The sequence below is a fragment of the Xyrauchen texanus genome, chromosome 11 (assembly GCF_025860055.1).
Source record: "Xyrauchen texanus isolate HMW12.3.18 chromosome 11, RBS_HiC_50CHRs, whole genome shotgun sequence".
In the NCBI taxonomy this organism is placed as follows: domain Eukaryota; kingdom Metazoa; phylum Chordata; class Actinopteri; order Cypriniformes; family Catostomidae; genus Xyrauchen; species Xyrauchen texanus.
This window is the reverse complement of record NC_068286.1, coordinates 22,413,759-22,430,147: the sequence shown is the minus strand read 5'-3', so window position 1 is coordinate 22,430,147 and position 16,389 is coordinate 22,413,759. Positions and strand designations below refer to the sequence as shown.

Below are 16,389 nucleotides of genomic sequence, written 5' to 3'. Positions count from 1 at the left end.
GTGCAGTATTATGATTATATGGTGCATATATATACCAGCACGTGACTTTTTATATCAGTGAACATACACGAACATACACTGTATGTCAAATGTGTTTGTGTGTGTGTGTGTGTGTGTGTGTGTGTGTGTGTGTGTGTGTGCGTGTGTGTGTGTGTGTGTGTGTGTGTGTGTGTGTGTCTGTGTTGCCTACACAGCCAAATAGAGATTTATGTTAATTTTGAGGTATTTTTAATTTATATCTAATGTAATAATTTTTAAAATGTTGCAGAGTAGCTAATGTGAATCCCTGAAATGATCACATACATTTGAGGCAAAAATATTTTTTTATAATTATCAGTTTTGTTTGAGGTGATTATTATTTTTAAAGTTTTCTAAAATGCCAAAAAATACACACAAAAAAAATAATAATAATATATATTTTTTTTTAATCATAAAATGTTGTTGAAAAGCAGGAATATGCTGAATAACAAAAAAAAAAAAAAAAAAAGATTAATTTGTGAAAGGCACCTGAACATTGCATCTCCATGATGTAAACCATATTGTACAACTCAATAATATAGATAAAATACATGAGAGGTACTTTACTAAAGTACTGGGTTTATTTAAGTGTTAAATCAAATTTACATAGTCTGACCCATTTTGCACACTATATCATTTTAGCCCCTGTCGGTCTTTACCCATGTTCTAGCTCGCTTTATATTTAGGCAACATTACTGTACATTTAAAAATGTACTCCACAGATCCCACAAACTATTTTCTCGATCAATACACCTGGGACCATACAAAAACAAAAAAGTTGTGGAAGTCATGATTTTTTTTTTTTTTTTTTTTTGTCTGCTCAAAACTGCAGTTCTCACATTGTCCTGTGGATGTCAAACAGAAAACATGGGACAGAGAAAAGCGTCATCGGTCTCCTAGCAGCGGAGTGTCCGTACAGCGTGTGTGTGTGTGAGATTGCGGTTGCCAGGACTCAAGGTAAATGCGTCTCTCCATCCAAGATCATTCTCTTGTATCGCATGAATGGGACTTTTGCAAGTGAATTCGCGTTTTAAACAAAAAACAGACAGCATACTTGAGCCGAGTAGAAAATTAAGGAAGAAGATCTCACTTTGTGAAACAGACTGATAGAGCAGGTTAGCTAGTCAGCTAACATAAACAACCGTCATATGCAAACAGTACGTACGTATAATAACCATGAATTGGCAGAAAATATGTAAATCGTGTGTTATCTTTATGTTGACATAAAACATGTCATCTGAAACAAAAGCTAGAAATGTGAAATGTTTGGATTTGTTTAGCTTGTTTGTGTGTGCGCTAGCCCGTGTGCTAATGAGCTCAACGGATTAAATTGTGAATGTTCTCGTAGATTACTCGTTTTCTCTTGTTTGTTCATGTTTTTATATCGCCCTTTAAGAGATATGGCGAAACATAGCGACAGGTTCGCGGCTGACATTGGATTAAAGGATGCGTATGAAGCTATATTAAGCAATTGAAACGTCATCTATGGTTGGTCAACAGGCGGATATATTCTTTAAACCCTATATCAAGGCCACACAAAACACGGAATTGTATTGCAAGTTATTCACGTATTGTGTCCATATACTACAGCCATGTCGCTACCTTTCTATATACTCACAGCTCAAGTTAATTCACTTAAATCGGATTATTAAAAAAACAAGCGAGCAGACAACTCCTTTTCCTATCAGACACACTGTCATTTTATTACAAACCAGGCAGCAGTTTAAATCAAATTGACTGCCGTCATATTACGTGTCTGTTGTTCTAAGTGTTTGTCATCATCTGGATGCATCTAATGAATAGTAATTGAACTTAACGTGCTTTTGATGGGATTTCTTTCCTGAAACGCTCATTCAACAAGGCAGATGGGGCTTTTTGACAAGCTTGCGGGTTGGCTGGGTCTGAAGAAAAAGGAGGTCAATGTGCTGTGTTTGGGCCTGGACAACAGCGGGAAAACCACCATCATCAATCAGCTAAAGCCATCCAATGTATGTAATTATTCTGTGCACCTAATATGATATAGCATAATAAAACACTCTTTTTATTAACTTTGTGTTCATGTTGTATTTGAGCTCAGAGTTTCAATAACACTTTATCTCCCCGCAGGCTCAAGCTCAAGACATTGTCCCAACTATTGGCTTCAGCATAGAAAAGTTTAAGACCTCAAGGTGAGAATTTGAAAGAGCTTTATTGGTTAAGAACGTAAATATGGGACATCAGTGTTAGTTTATGAAAACCATTTTATTTCCTTTCTTTTCTTTTTTTGTTGTTCAGATTGTTACTAACATAATCACTCTCCTCCTTTCCCCAAAGTCTCTCGTTCACAGTTTTTGATATGTCAGGGCAGGGGAGATACAGGAACCTTTGGGAACACTACTACAAGTGAGTTTCTGTTCATGGTTGCAAAACGATACAGTTTTTTGATACTATTACTGAGGGTAATGAAGTGCCATTTCTCACCTTGGAATCGATCTGTATAGTTTGTGTTCATGAGTGTTATGTTGTATTTTTTCAGGGAGGGTCAGGCCATCATATTTGTGATTGACAGTGGAGACAAACTAAGAATGGTGGTGGCAAAAGAGGAGTTGGATACCCTTTTGAATCACCCTGGTATGTTTGTCTCATCCACAATCACATAAAAAAAGGAACTCATCTTTGAAAACATGGAAATATTAGGGAAAGTCAGGGAAATTTATAAAACCTATACAAGTCTATGGAAATTCCCTCCCTATGCTCACCTTTGATATATTTCATCAGCTAGAATTGCCCTTTGAAGTGCAATCTAAATATAATGATGCTAAAAATCCTTATCCACTGATCACAAACAACTGGAAAAGACATGGACCATTTTCAAAAAATGAAAAAATGAATCTATCTTTTCTATGTGTCCTTAGATATTAAGCACAGGAGGATACCCATACTGTTCTTTGCCAACAAGATGGACCTTAGGGATGCATTGTCTGCTGTAAAGGTTTCTCAGCTCTTGTCTCTGGAAAACATCAAGGACAAACCCTGGCATATCTGGTGAGAAAACAGAAAATGGGTATTTGACATGGCATGTACAGCAGTGCCTTGTAGTGTGACACAATATATCAAACTATTTTAAACAAAATTGTTCTTATTCTTGTATACTTATTATACATGCAATGATTATGGCCTCATATTAATTGGGAGATTACATGGAATATTTGTACTTCAAATTTTCAAATGCATTTGCACTATTTGAGTGAGCTAACAGTTGACTGAAAATGAAAAACGTAAAATATATGGTGACCAGTTACAGCACTTAAATACACACTTTTTCCTAAGTAATATTAATTTTAGCCTAAAACCTTGATGGGAGTGACTTAGTGCTATACTGTTATTCTCTGAAGCTCTGCATGATTCTCTTTCAGTGCAAGTGATGCAGTGAAAGGGGAAGGCCTTCAGGAAGGTGTAGACTGGCTGCAAGGTAAATACACATTTCATGTTCTGTGGCCCTGATTTCCTTTTGTCTTTGAATTGGTTTATTAATACAGATGTATGCTGAAATGTCATTTAAATAGGTCATCAGTAGAACTATATCTTGCAATGCCATTTATTTTCTTGTATTCTATTTCATCCATAGAACAAATTGCACTGTAAGTATTGAAGTCGTAATTCCCAGATGTGTTTTGACTCTTAAGTTAATTGGTAACACTTTACAATAAGGTTCCATTCGTTAACATGTGTTACTGCATTGGGTATCATGAACAAACAATTAAAAATATATATTTTTACAGAATTTGTTAATCTTTGTTCATGTTAGTTAATAAAAATAAATGTGTTCATTGTTAGTAAATGTTAGTTTATATTGCATTAACTAATACTATTTAATAAAAATTTTCAAAACGTATTAGTGTGCATGTTTATATGTTAAAATTAACATGAACTAAGATTAATAAATTATGTAACCATATTGTTCATTGTTAGTTCAGGTTAACTAATGTAACTTTATTTTAATGTGTTACTGGTTACAGTATTTTAAACTTTGTTGGAACTCAATTTTGGGCTGCATGCATTCCTGTACTGTTGTTCATTTGATTTTGGCCTTTTGGGAAAAATTCTATGAAAATAATCTGGTAGAAAAGGGGATAAAAATTTTTATAAAAAAATGAAAACGTTTCAGTGAAAATAATCATTGAAATGTATATCTCTAAGAATAGGATACAGCCCAAATGAATGATGAACTACTCTAGAGACTTTCTCCTATGTTGAATAAGGTGTTTTTTGAAATACTATGAAGTGAGTTACTGTAGATGGAGTTCACAGATTTATGTTCCCCTCTACCCAAGCTTTTACTGTTTTGCCCCATGAATCCAGCAATTTAGGGTCCCGCCATTCTCTCAAACGTCCTCTTTGTCATTTGAATGAATCATTATTCTGTTTTTCTAAATAATGTTTTCTCATCTCAACAGATCAAATCAGAGCGATGAAAACGTAAAACCCTCCTGAAAAAAGAAAGCATCTAGGTCACCAACTGCAATGATGAAACCAGACAAAACCGACCTACACCTTTGGGCTTATTGTGTCCGCGATGACTTAAAAATGAATTTGGTTTGTAGTATAATAAACCGTTTGGCTTAGATTATGAACCTGTTTACACCTGGTATTAACATCCAAATCAGGTCATCTGATCTTAATTTGTCAGTCGAGACATTAACGTTTACACCCGGTATTAACATGCATCTCCTGTGACCACTTGTGTTCAGATTTTATTGAGGGGAGGGTCTCTGATTTTATGATTGCATACATCACTTACTACGTCAACGTATCGCTGCTTGTTGATTAAGCATATTAATAGCATAGTTGTTGCTCACAAAAACACCTACAGTTTTAATCTTACCACAAATGTGATATTTTGAGTGGAATGCTCGTAGTTATGTGTGTGCTTTGTCTACATTTATTAATTTAGCAAAAGCTTTTGTTCCAAGATAAATTGTCACTGAAGGTGTATTTATATATGGACTTTTCCAGATATTTAGATCGGATGTCATTAAAGCAATATCACATGAGCAAAAGTGCTGTTGTTCTGTAGAGTTTATCAGCACAGCTTTGAGCTGTAAAGCTGTACACGACAGGCAAAATTTAAAACCCTTGATTTAGCGCAACTGCTAATTGATAGCTAAGTAGGTGGTCCTTTACTGTTGTCCGGGACACGTCAGACTAATTAGCATTTACATTTCGAATGCCATGATGTCACATGCATTTCTGGCTGCCTCAGAATGGGGTTTGTGTGATTGGATCACCCGAGATGGATGTTAATATCAGTTGTACACAAGACCTATGTGACAGTGTATTCAGCATTTGACCATTGTGCATCTTCTCTCTAAATATGTTTTGCTTTCATAAATATTCGACAACTTCAGGATCAATTTGAATTTAATATTTTTTCCTAACACATGTTTGTCTTGTCTTGTTTGTTTTGAATTAAAAAAAAAGAATCTTGTTTTTTACTTTACAATACACTACTTGGCTGTCAATGCAAACTGTGGAGATATTCGGTTGACCAACATAACTGAAGAGCAGTGGCTCATATTTTATATCTAGCTGTTTGTTTTGGGGAAATGGTAGACAATACTCATTTCATTGCTCTGAAATGTAAAACTGGTCACTATACTGTCACTGTTTTATTTATGCATTCCATATATGTTGGTCTTTATATGACAGTGTTTTGTGTAGCAGAAAACCTCAAATAGTCACAAAGTATTGATTCCTCTGTTTTGGACTTAATTATTTTTTCATGAGCATTTTGATTAAAAGCATATGTGAAGGTAATGTTGCTGCATTTTTTGTTTTGTGCAGACAGAACATTTTTACAAATTAATTTATTTTCTTATATATTAGATTCACAAATATTTGGTATTTGTATTGATTATTAAGGTATCTTGTAATAGAATGTTAAATAATAAACAGACACTGTGAGCTTATGTCTGTGCATGAAGGATTGTATGACTTTTTATTCAAATTTGTTTTTCAGTGGTTAACTGAAAATGCTACTACCATTCAAAATTACACAAACAGAGCACAGAACATTGTGTTCTCAAAAATATTCTACAGTACATTATAAACAGTTGTCTTGAAGAATGTGGCACAGATCAGTCTTGTATCTCTTTAAATACTCTGTCTGCGCTGAGCTCGCTTACTCTGAACTGTGTCAGGGACAGCTGCTGTGGGGAGGCTGAATTGGCTGTGATTACCCAGTTGTGGAAAATCAAATGTCCTTGCTCATTAAGACCACAACATCAGCGTGGTTTTCTAGGCTACTGAAGAATGAAGGATGGCAGAGCCTTGCCAAGTCACAGGGCCATCTGCCTTTTATAAAATCACACATACAGCTGCACGTGCGTGTCTTTTTGTAGACTGAAATTATCAGTGCCAAGACTGCATTATGCTATCAATGGATGCTTCAGCTGGAGTTGTTATTTAAAAAATAGTGTTTAGTTATTTACTGCCAGCATATAATGTAACATGAGTTATTCAATTGTTAGAGCTGAGGGAGCCTCTCGTTGTCTATCGAAAACTTCTACGTTTATGAAGTATAATTATAAAAACAGATTATTGCAAAAATAATATGTAGCATTATGGGAAGATTAGTTTATGGTTATATATACAAAAGAACGTTCCAAGGACGTTAGGAGTATAATAATAAATAATTCCCCTCGGCTGCTCCAACTACAATCCCTGCCCAGAACTATATTTTGTTGAACGTTGAACATTTCAGCTTAGCCTGTGAAACTATACTGTAAGCCCCAACCAATCACACTGCTATTATTGTGTAAAGGCAGAGATGATTTAGCAGAAAGGGGTCACTTCTATTTAAATGAACGAAAAATTGGAACGCTTAACCAAGAGGATTGTACATAGGAAGTCCTGCCTTACAGGTAAAAGAGCCAATCACCTTTTAGATACAGGTATACCCTGCTAATCAATTTGCTAACGCGCATGCGCATTAGCAACATAATACGGGAAAATTGCATGTTTTAGCGTATTATGAGGTGAAGAAGCACAATTTATTATTCCAATATTATCACATTTTATTGTTGCTTTGAAATATGTTCTTTGATCGTAATCTTGACCAACGGTTTCAGTATCCCTCCATTCAAGTAGATAGGAGCTGCTATCTAAATAGCCTCCCGAGAGTTTTCCAAAGATGGCCGACAGTGGACCGACTTGCTAGGAAGATTGGTAACAGGTAAGAGAAGTGTCTAAAGAAGGCTAGAGATTTTGAGTGCAGTTCCCCTTTCTGCCACTAGATAGAAGCAGCAGCCTACAGCTGAACATTTCAAATATGAACGAAGTTCATTTTCTATCCCTAAATTCCTTTTCATTGTTAGATTTTACAAGTTTATTTCATGTCATGTCATCTCAAACGAATCGCACAAGCCCATATTATTGTCCTTAAAACGGTGCATATTGTTCGTCTGTAAAAAAAAAAAAAAAAAACACACATTTTTGTTTTCTTTTGCTGTTTGTTGTTATTATCAATACTGGTGGCAGTATTGTCAAATCCGTTGTTCATTTGTCCATGAAATACTGAATTTACATCCCTCAGCGACACACTTCAAAGAACAAGAAACAGATGTGGAGCACGCTCATTAGCTGAGCAAATCCTCGCACCGTGACTGTTTCCATGCACCATTCCTGAAAGGATCTACAAGAAACAAAACATTAGTGCAACGTAGTTTATTTGAAGTGATTCTTAAAAAAAAACTTTTTAGAGCATAGGCTACTTGGCAATATCTCTAGTCAGATCGAACATCTTTGACTTTTTATATATATATATATATATATATATATATATATATATATATATATATATATATATATATATATATATATATATATATCTTTTTATCAAGTAGACATGTTTCTTTCTTAAACTGAGCTTTACGAATGGATAACATTTTCTGGAAATGACAAGACTCTTACTTTTTTCAAAAACTGTGAAAAAATTACAAAAATTTGCTGTTGAAACTTGAAAAGCGATCGCTTGACCAAGCTATTTCTAAATTACGAGGAACTGCAACATCTGTAGTATACAAGCATGCTCGATCCCGTCTGTTTATAATTGGGACTCACTTGGGAAGCTGTCAAAATGTTACAGTTAAATTAGTCGGCTTGTCTGAGTGGAGTATAGGTTGCAGAAACTGGTCTTTTCCACAATAAATTGGCTAATTTTTCCAATTTACATCCTGCCTTTTAAGAAATCTGACAGGTTCTTATTTTTCAAGGAAAATAATAAAATTTTATCAGTAAATACGAATGCCCTGTTTATACATTTCTGTATCGTTATACTCAGATCTGTCACATCCGTTGAGACAATTAGCGTCTAAAAAGTCTCAAACACAAGAGATTCCTGCTCTGTATATGTATTCAGCCGGACGCTGTCTGTCTCAGTGAGAAACGTCTAGTCTTTATAAAACCTCCCATGACCAAATGAATACCTCAAGTAAATGTTAATAAAAACGGGATTTTGTTTTTATTAACCCACTGACTTTAAATAAGGGCATTTTGGTCTATTTGAATGTGAGCTGATTTGGTGTTCAGCACCCTGGACAGCGCCTGCACTTGCTGTTCCAGACCCCAACTAATTCATCAGCGTGTGTTTAAGCTTAAACAGACTGTCATAAAACTCCATTCAAGAAAAACACGAATGGATCCGATATATTTGACTGCTCTTGATTTACAGCTGGTTTGTCCCCCGTCTCGCTATTTTCAGTTGACTTGCTAACCTCCAATGACGTGCGACTCATTTGCAAGATCTGACATCTTTATTCATTAATAACCCCCATTCACATCTCTCTGACGTTCACCGACCCTCTGACGAAACCTGCTCTTATAAGATTCAACTTTGTCTCACCATGAAATGTCCTGTACTGCTCCTGTCCTGAGGCGAATATTGGGCTCTTTTTGCACTGTTGGTGGCAGCGTGCAAAGGTGAGGCACTTTTCTTATGATACTGAATTATGAAGTAGTCTAGTTGTTACATTTTTGCCTGAACCTATAGACGAAACATAAACTCCCTGAAGTAAGCATGGAAAAAAAGAAAGAAAAAGAAAGAAAGAAAAAAAAAAAAACAGCTCGAAGTGATTGGTTTAGACTATTATGAAAAACGGGCTGCATATTCCGAATCTATGCGCAAAAACAAAACATTTGATGTAAAATATTTCTGTGCAAATCTCTTTAGATCTCTTTTCCTTAGGTCTCAATGAATTTCGGTTCTTCAGAGATACAACTACTTTAGCGGAGAGAAGATGAACATCCATGTGGAGGGGTTGGTGGCGATTATCATCTTCTACCTGCTGATCCTTGTTGTGGGAATTTGGGCAGCATGGAAGAACAAGAATTCTGGCGTGATGGAGGGAACTGATCGCAGTGAGACCATTATGGTCGGCGGAAGGGATATTGGATTGTTTGTTGGAGCATTTACCATGACCGGTGAGTTTTATTGAAGAACTGAAAATAAAAGATTGTAATAAAATGCAGTATAAAACATGAATGTTACAATCTATAGAGATACAGCTAACAACAAAACTTTGTCTTTATTTTAAAAAAAAAGTTCAGTTATGATGAGGTCATAATTTACTAAATTGAAGTAAACACGTGAAGTAAATAATTGTATTGTATCTATCAATTATTGTATCTATCTATATCCAGGTCTGAGGAGTAACGAAATACATGTAACATGATTAAATATTTAAAAATGACAAAATATAAGTAACTGTATTCCACTACAGTTACAATTTAAATAATAGGTAATTAGAATACAGTTACATTCAAAAGGTATTTTGATTACTGAAGACATTACTTTGCATTTTATTGTCATTTGTTTCATTTAATATTTAGTCCTTTCAGATGTAAAACATTTATACATGTAAATGATGTGATCCAAAGTGCATTTGAACAGTGGTGAAACACTTTCTTATGATGTGTTACATTCATACAAGCGGATAGAGAAGTAAGTTTGTGGTAAGTTTGGAGCAGAGGAAATAGAAATAGACCTTGTTTAAATAGTCAGCTTTACGCTAAGCTAAAATGCTATTTCTAGCCATTTTACATGTACATGTTACCAGGCACAATCATATTTTTCTATCAAGGCAATTGACGTTGAATCATTATTTCTTTTTTCCCAGTAAGACCTTTGATATTAGGGCAAAATCGTATTCTTGATAATAATTTTTGTATTGTTTCATATAAAAATATCTTAAAATCCTTAAAACTAGAACAATAAGATTTATCTTGTTTTAGAAACAACACTGCAAAATATATTTAGGTTTTTCAGAGAATGTATTTTTAGCGTGTATTTTGTCTTACTGTACTGGCAGAGTTTTTATAGTCAAAACAAGTGAAAAAAATCTGCCAGTGCTGAAGAAGTAATCCAAAGTATTTAGAATACGTTACTGACCTTGAGTAATCAAACTGAATACGTTACAAATTACATTTTACAGCATGTATTCTGTAATCTGTCTTGGAATACTTTTTAAAAGTAACCCACCCAGCCCTGTATACATATATGTGTGTGTGTGTGTGTGTGAGCGTGTATTTATCACTTTGTGGGGACCAAATGTCCCCATAAGGATAGTAAAACCCGAAATTTTTGACCTTGTGGGGACATTTTGTTGGTCCCCATGAGGAAAACAGCTTATAAATCATACTAAATTATGTTTTTTGAAAATGTAAAAATGCAGAAAGTTTTCTGTGAGGTTTAGGTTTAGGGGTAGGGTTGGGTTTAGGGGATAGAATATAAAGTTTGTACAGTATAAAAACCATTATGTCTATGGAAAATCCCCATAAAACATGGAAACACAACGTGTGTGTGTGTGTGTGTGTGTGTGTGTGTGTGTATAATATGCCTATATATAATTTTTTTAGGTTATGTGGAAAAAAGTTGGACAAGAACGATAACTAGACAAATTATGAAATGCAACAGTTTGTCTCAGTTGCATTAAATAAAATAGGTATAAATTATATTACATTACTATAAACTTATAAATAATTATACTATATTTTAATATTTTAAGTCTTTTTCACCTTTTTTTATATTCAGTATTGTGTTTGCTGCAAACATATGCCAGTTATTTTCATGACATCAATTGTCAACAGCAAAACAAAGAAAAAAGCTGAAAAATGTATACTTTAATGGTAATGTTAGCTGCTTCATTCCTGACTGGTCAGCAATGTCCTCTCTCATTCCAGCAACTTGGGTCGGAGGGGGTTATATCAATGGCACAGCAGAGTATGTGTATCTGCCCGGGTACGGCTTGGCATGGGCTCAGGCTCCCTTTGGATATGCGCTCAGCCTGGTTTTGGGTACATTGTATATGTATGCTATTAATAAAAACATAATTTTTAGAGCAAGTGCCACATGAGAACGGTCAATCACATAATTTATATTTATCTATCATGTCAAGGTGGCCTTTTCTTTGCCAAACCCATGCGCTCCCGGGGTTACGTCACCATGCTTGACCCCTTTCAGCAACTGTATGGCAAAAGAATGGGTGGACTGCTATTCATCCCTGCACTAATGGGGGAAATATTCTGGTCTGCTGCCATCTTATCTGCCCTTGGTAAGGAGAGCAAAGAGGAAATTAAAATCTCAGACACGGCAACCTTTTCTGAAACAATCATTGAACCTTTTTTACAAGCTGTTCCATAATCATAGTCAGTCATATTATACAAACACCTTTCACTGCTGTATTAAATATTTAATAAAACATAATGAGTGAAACAAAACATTGTTGTTTTATATCACAGGGGCCACTCTGAGTGTAATCATTGACATCAACATCAACATGTCTGTGGTCATTTCGGCTCTCATTGCCATTTTCTACACGCTGGTGGGAGGACTCTACTCGGTGGCATACACTGATGTTGTCCAGCTCTTCTGCATCTTTTTAGGACTGGTAAGGCTGCTCAGTACCACATGGTGAAGTCATACATGCAGTGACATAATTTTCCCCCAATTCATGTCTGCATGTTTTTAGCAGTGCATAACCCTCAGTAAATCTAACAGGGTTGCTGCTTACTCTCTAGTTTAGACAGCAACGGCTTATATATATATATATATATATATATATATATATAAAGTAAAAGAGAAAAGATCACTTTAATTTGCTTAATTGTAACATTGATATAAAAATATTCACTGTACTGAAAAATGTAAAACATGTTTAAACACTAATTGGCTGGTTTGTTAATGACTTTCCACACAAGTGACAAATTAAGTGTCAAAATGCTATCGACAGACAGTCTATTACATGGTAATAGAGGGGGATATGTTCTTTCCACAGTGGTTGAGCGTCCCTTTTGCACTCTCAAATCCAGCAGTGTCAGACATCGGAGTGACAGCAGTAAAGCAGCTTCATGCTAATCAGACTGCATGGCTTGGGAAGATAGAAAGCACTGACAAATGGATGTGGGCTGACAACTTCTGTCTTCTGGTGAGTGCACACCTCATAGTAGCACGGCAACAAGGGAATAAGGAACACCTGGGGAAATAATCAGGGAAGGAGAACTAATCAGGGGAAAACCAATCATAAAATGAAACTACAGAGGACAACAAAAACCCAACAGGAAACAGGAACTAAACTAAACTTCAAAATAACAGCACAAAAACAAAAGACAACAGAGAACGTGACAACAACAGGCTGGAAAAATTGACATTTTAATCATTTTAATATCCTACATATTTTGTATGTGATGAAACTTGACACTGGGCGACGCACCCCAGAAAGTGCACCATTAGATCGGTTTCCTGCTGAAGAGCCGCTAAGAAGAAAGTTTTTTTTTACATAATATTCTCTCTCTTAAATGTAAATGAGTGTAAATATCAACGTCATCATATATGTCTAAAGGACTGAAGTCTGTCACGCAAAACATGAGCTCACTGATGTCATTAAATCAGTCTGCTCTTTTATTCCAACTCCTAGTCGGTGTCTTCCATAAATATTCAGTTGATACGTAGGGTTACATCTTACCTAAGTGTAATGGCGCAATGCTCAAATATTTAGTAGTGCGTAAATTGTGACTTAATGCCCATTTACGCCACAACTGGCTAAGTTTTAACTTACATATAACTGGTTCAACCGGCCCCTGTAGTGTACCGTATTAAGGTTAGCTTTCATTTAATAATTTTTTTTAATTTATTCTAATGTACACTTGATGTTATGTGTCAGTTTCATGCTGTCTGGTGTCTGTATTTACAATGACGTTTCTCTTTCTAGATGTTGGGGGGGATTCCCTGGCAGGTGTATTTTCAACGGGTTCTTTCTGCCTCTTCTGCTACCTATGCTCAAGTCCTCTCCTTTATGGCTGCCTTCGGTTGCATCATAATGGCGATTCCCTCTGTCCTGATTGGAGCCATAGGGGCTTCCACTGGTAAAGGGATAGTATTTTTTTCAGCTGCTGATTGTCTTGCCTCACGCAACTGCACTTCAATGCCTCTAAGATGACAATGAGAGATATAAAACTGTAAACACAACCAGGGACAGACTGGGAACAAAAATCAGCCCTGGAGAATATTTGTGGGGTGGGGGTTTGTGGTAATGTGTTTGGCTGTCCCCTTCAGAATATCGCGCCACCTTTTCGTGGCCTTCTTCAGCTTATCGCAGCCCACTTTGGCATATCGAGGCCCTGTTTCGTGATCTGTCCACCAGGAAAAGTCTCCTCTGAACACAACAGTTAAAAATGAACTTCTAAATTGTGGCTGCTGTCACTGCTGAGCAAAGCAAAACTGATGCTAAAAATGCTACAATAAACAGTGCAAATCATAGTACACAGTCACCCCAACACTTTAACTAGATGATTTATTGGCTGTATATACTTTGGCCTTTAGACCTTGGAGTACAAAAATGGGAAGGCTCACCATTTGTTTTAGTGTATTGTATTTTTGTCTTCTCAGCTTCTCAGCATTGCTTCAACATTGTACCCTTTAGGATTATCTAAGTTTTTAATCTGGCCATCAGATAACATAAAAATTCTCTTAAATATACATTACTATGTTGTTTCTGTCTCTCCAGAAAATTCCATGTACCCTCTCTAATAATAATTATTCAAATTATAAATGTGCACCTGTAAGCATTTTAATGTTGCTTCCTGTATAAAACACTGTAAAAGTTGTTAACAGGTAATTATTACCTCAAGGAACTATTTCACCTTGATGAATTACACCTAGTTGGTGTAACCTAATATAATCAGATTGATTCAGTAGTCTTAAATAATATTTTTGATGTGAATAAAACCAGACAATTTAGATCCCACATGTTCAAGCACATTTTTACAAAAACAAACAAAAAATAAAACAGATGTTGCAATTGAGCATGTACTTTATATACTGTCAATAACTCTAATGATCTAATCTTGTCCTTATTGGGGGAACTGTTTGATTTGCTATGGTGTGTTCTGGAGGTGTTCCCCTGGCTGTATCAGGGGTGGAAACCATGTTCCCTTTAGATCACTAAAGAAATGAGTAAATAACAACAGCTGGTCTCACTCATACATTATTGAGAGATTATCCATTTAACGATGTGAATCCTGTAAATATTACATCTGAGGGAGGCTCACAGCACCCTGATTTAATCAACAGACTTTCAGCATCAAAGACAGCCAGTCACTTATTACTTCCAGGGAATAACAGTCTAATCAAGCACAGAATTGCTGCTTTTGGGTTGCAAGTTAAAAGAATTTGAAAATGAATGTTACGATGAATACGATTTCTGAATATTTGAAAAATGCTTTTTTTCTACTAATACTGCATGCATCTAATTTCTAACATCATAGACTATATAGTAAGTATGTACTACTCTACAGATTGGAACCAGACAACCTATGGGCCAGTACCTCCCATGCAGAGGGACCAGTCCGATATGATCTTGCCAATCGTGTTACAGCATCTGTGTCCAGCCTATATCTCCTTTTTTGGTCTGGGGGCCGTTTCTGCTGCAGTGATGTCATCAGCTGACTCATCCATCCTATCAGCTAGCTCCATGTTTGCTAGGAACATCTACCAGCTCGCTTTCCGCCAGACGGTGAGAGCCTGTCTAATTTAATAACAGTCTTTGGACAATCTGTTTGATGTATATTTTAGATTATATTTATTGTATTTTATTGTATACAGGTACCAGTACACCATACAACACATGCAAAAATCTGCCTTTGAATAAACTAAGATGCCATTTTACACACATTGTCCTTATTACCTCAGTCATCATTTTTGATTCCCGACTAATTCTCCGTTTTTCGTACCAGGCTTCCGACCGTGAGATTGTGTGGGTCATGCGGATCACTATTTTCGTGTTTGGGGCTCTTTCGACAGCTATGGCTCTTCTGACTGGGACCGTCTATGGTTTATGGTACCTCAGCTCTGACCTGGTCTATGTTATCATTTTCCCCCAACTACTCAGTGTTCTTTTTGTCCGTGGCACAAACACCTATGGCTCGGTAGCTGGATACTTCTTTGGATTAATCCTGCGTATTGGTGGAGGGGAGCCTTATCTCAAACTTCCTCCATTCATCTACTACCCTGGATGGACTATTGAGGAGAAGATCCATCATGTTACCCATGAGGTGGAATACCTAGTAGTGCAGAGATTTCCCTTTAAGACTGTTTCGATGTTGGCTTCATTCTTAAGCAATGTGGCCTTCTCATACCTGTTCAAGTACCTGTTTGAGAGTAGCACTTTGTCAGCTAAATATGATTTCTTGGATGCAGTGGTGGCCAGGCACAGTGCTGAGATAATGGACAAGACCACTCTGGTGAACAGGAACATCATTGGGCTCAGTGAAATGGCCCCAGTCAAGCCAAGACTTAGTGTTACTTTAGCTGCTACCTTTACCAGGAAAGAAACCCTGACTGAAGAGGAGGACTCCAGCCCAGAGTTACTGAGTCATGAAAACGAGTAGAGATGATTGCTTTATGGTCAAATTGGAGACACTTTCTAGAGGTCCCCTTTCTTCCATAGTGTGAAGGACAGTGCTTCACCCTATAAGTAAAGAAACATGAGATTTGAATAACATAAAACTGACAAAAACACTACCTTCTTATTTCACTCTTCATTTGTATGTTGGGATTTCACTTCTTTCAGAAGAGAATTGGACAGTTGCAGCAATTGAAACTCTATTTACAATGGCAGAGTTGTATCAGAGAGAAAAAAAATGGCAATGAATTGGGTGGTTTGGGTAATAGTAATAGTAGGAAAAGGTGACTTGCTACTGTTAATTACCCTGAGAAGCTCTCATGTTGGTATGTACTACCCTGAGTGTCTGTCCTTACCCTTCTAAAGAAAATGGTTAAATAATAATATAAATTTCTCTGAACCTGGATACAGGTCAGAACACAGTGATTATAATATC

General features: G+C 36.2%; 2 protein-coding genes across 5 annotated transcripts; both read left to right on the top strand.

Annotated features, from left to right (window-relative positions):
* The first annotated feature begins 102 nt into the window (after positions 1 to 102).
* Positions 103 to 15,939, top strand: slc5a7a (solute carrier family 5 member 7a). 2 transcript variants are annotated; one of them, XM_052137439.1, is made up of 9 exons: positions 103 to 117; positions 9,291 to 9,477; positions 11,236 to 11,349; positions 11,451 to 11,606; positions 11,794 to 11,942; positions 12,330 to 12,479; positions 13,263 to 13,416; positions 14,848 to 15,065; positions 15,286 to 15,939. In XM_052137439.1, the coding sequence occupies exons 2-9, from the start codon at positions 9,294 to 9,296 to the stop codon at positions 15,937 to 15,939; spliced, it is 1,779 nt and encodes a 592-aa protein (XP_051993399.1). In that variant the 5' UTR covers positions 103 to 117; positions 9,291 to 9,293. The 2 variants fall into 2 exon arrangements, with proteins under 2 accessions (XP_051993399.1, XP_051993398.1); XM_052137438.1 differs by lacking the exon at positions 103 to 117 and adding an exon at positions 8,864 to 8,976 and having other exon boundaries at positions 9,242 to 9,477.
* arl6 (ADP-ribosylation factor-like 6) lies at positions 889 to 5,968 on the top strand. Of its 3 annotated transcripts, none has more exons than XM_052137441.1 (7): positions 889 to 975; positions 1,880 to 2,006; positions 2,125 to 2,186; positions 2,332 to 2,400; positions 2,534 to 2,628; positions 2,913 to 3,042; positions 3,414 to 5,968. In XM_052137441.1, the coding sequence occupies exons 2-7, from the start codon at positions 1,884 to 1,886 to the stop codon at positions 3,499 to 3,501; spliced, it is 567 nt and encodes a 188-aa protein (XP_051993401.1). In that variant the 5' UTR covers positions 889 to 975; positions 1,880 to 1,883; the 3' UTR covers positions 3,502 to 5,968. The 3 variants fall into 3 exon arrangements, with proteins under 3 accessions (XP_051993401.1, XP_051993402.1, XP_051993400.1); XM_052137442.1 differs by having other exon boundaries at positions 931 to 975; positions 1,884 to 2,006; XM_052137440.1 differs by lacking the exon at positions 889 to 975 and having other exon boundaries at positions 1,884 to 2,006; positions 3,414 to 3,469; positions 4,455 to 5,968.
* Positions 15,940 to 16,389: the final 450 nt, after the last annotated feature.

What these genes read in the sequence shown, in the direction of transcription:
- arl6 (XM_052137441.1), top strand. Translation starts at nt 1,884, where the DNA reads ATGGGGCTTTTTGACAAGCTTGCGGGTTGGCTGGGTCTGAAGAAAAAG. An exon ending in GAAAAGTTTAAGACCTCAAG is followed by an intron (nt 2,187 to 2,331) that starts GTGAGAATTTGA and finishes CTTTCCCCAAAG; the next exon opens with TCTCTCGTTCACAGTTTTTG. An exon ending in TACCCTTTTGAATCACCCTG is followed by an intron (nt 2,629 to 2,912) that starts GTATGTTTGTCT and finishes ATGTGTCCTTAG; the next exon opens with ATATTAAGCACAGGAGGATA.
- slc5a7a (XM_052137439.1), top strand. Translation starts at nt 9,294, where the DNA reads ATGAACATCCATGTGGAGGGGTTGGTGGCGATTATCATCTTCTACCTG. An exon ending in AGCCATAGGGGCTTCCACTG is followed by an intron (nt 13,417 to 14,847) that starts GTAAAGGGATAG and finishes ACTACTCTACAG; the next exon opens with ATTGGAACCAGACAACCTAT. An exon ending in AGCTCGCTTTCCGCCAGACG is followed by an intron (nt 15,066 to 15,285) that starts GTGAGAGCCTGT and finishes TTTTCGTACCAG; the next exon opens with GCTTCCGACCGTGAGATTGT.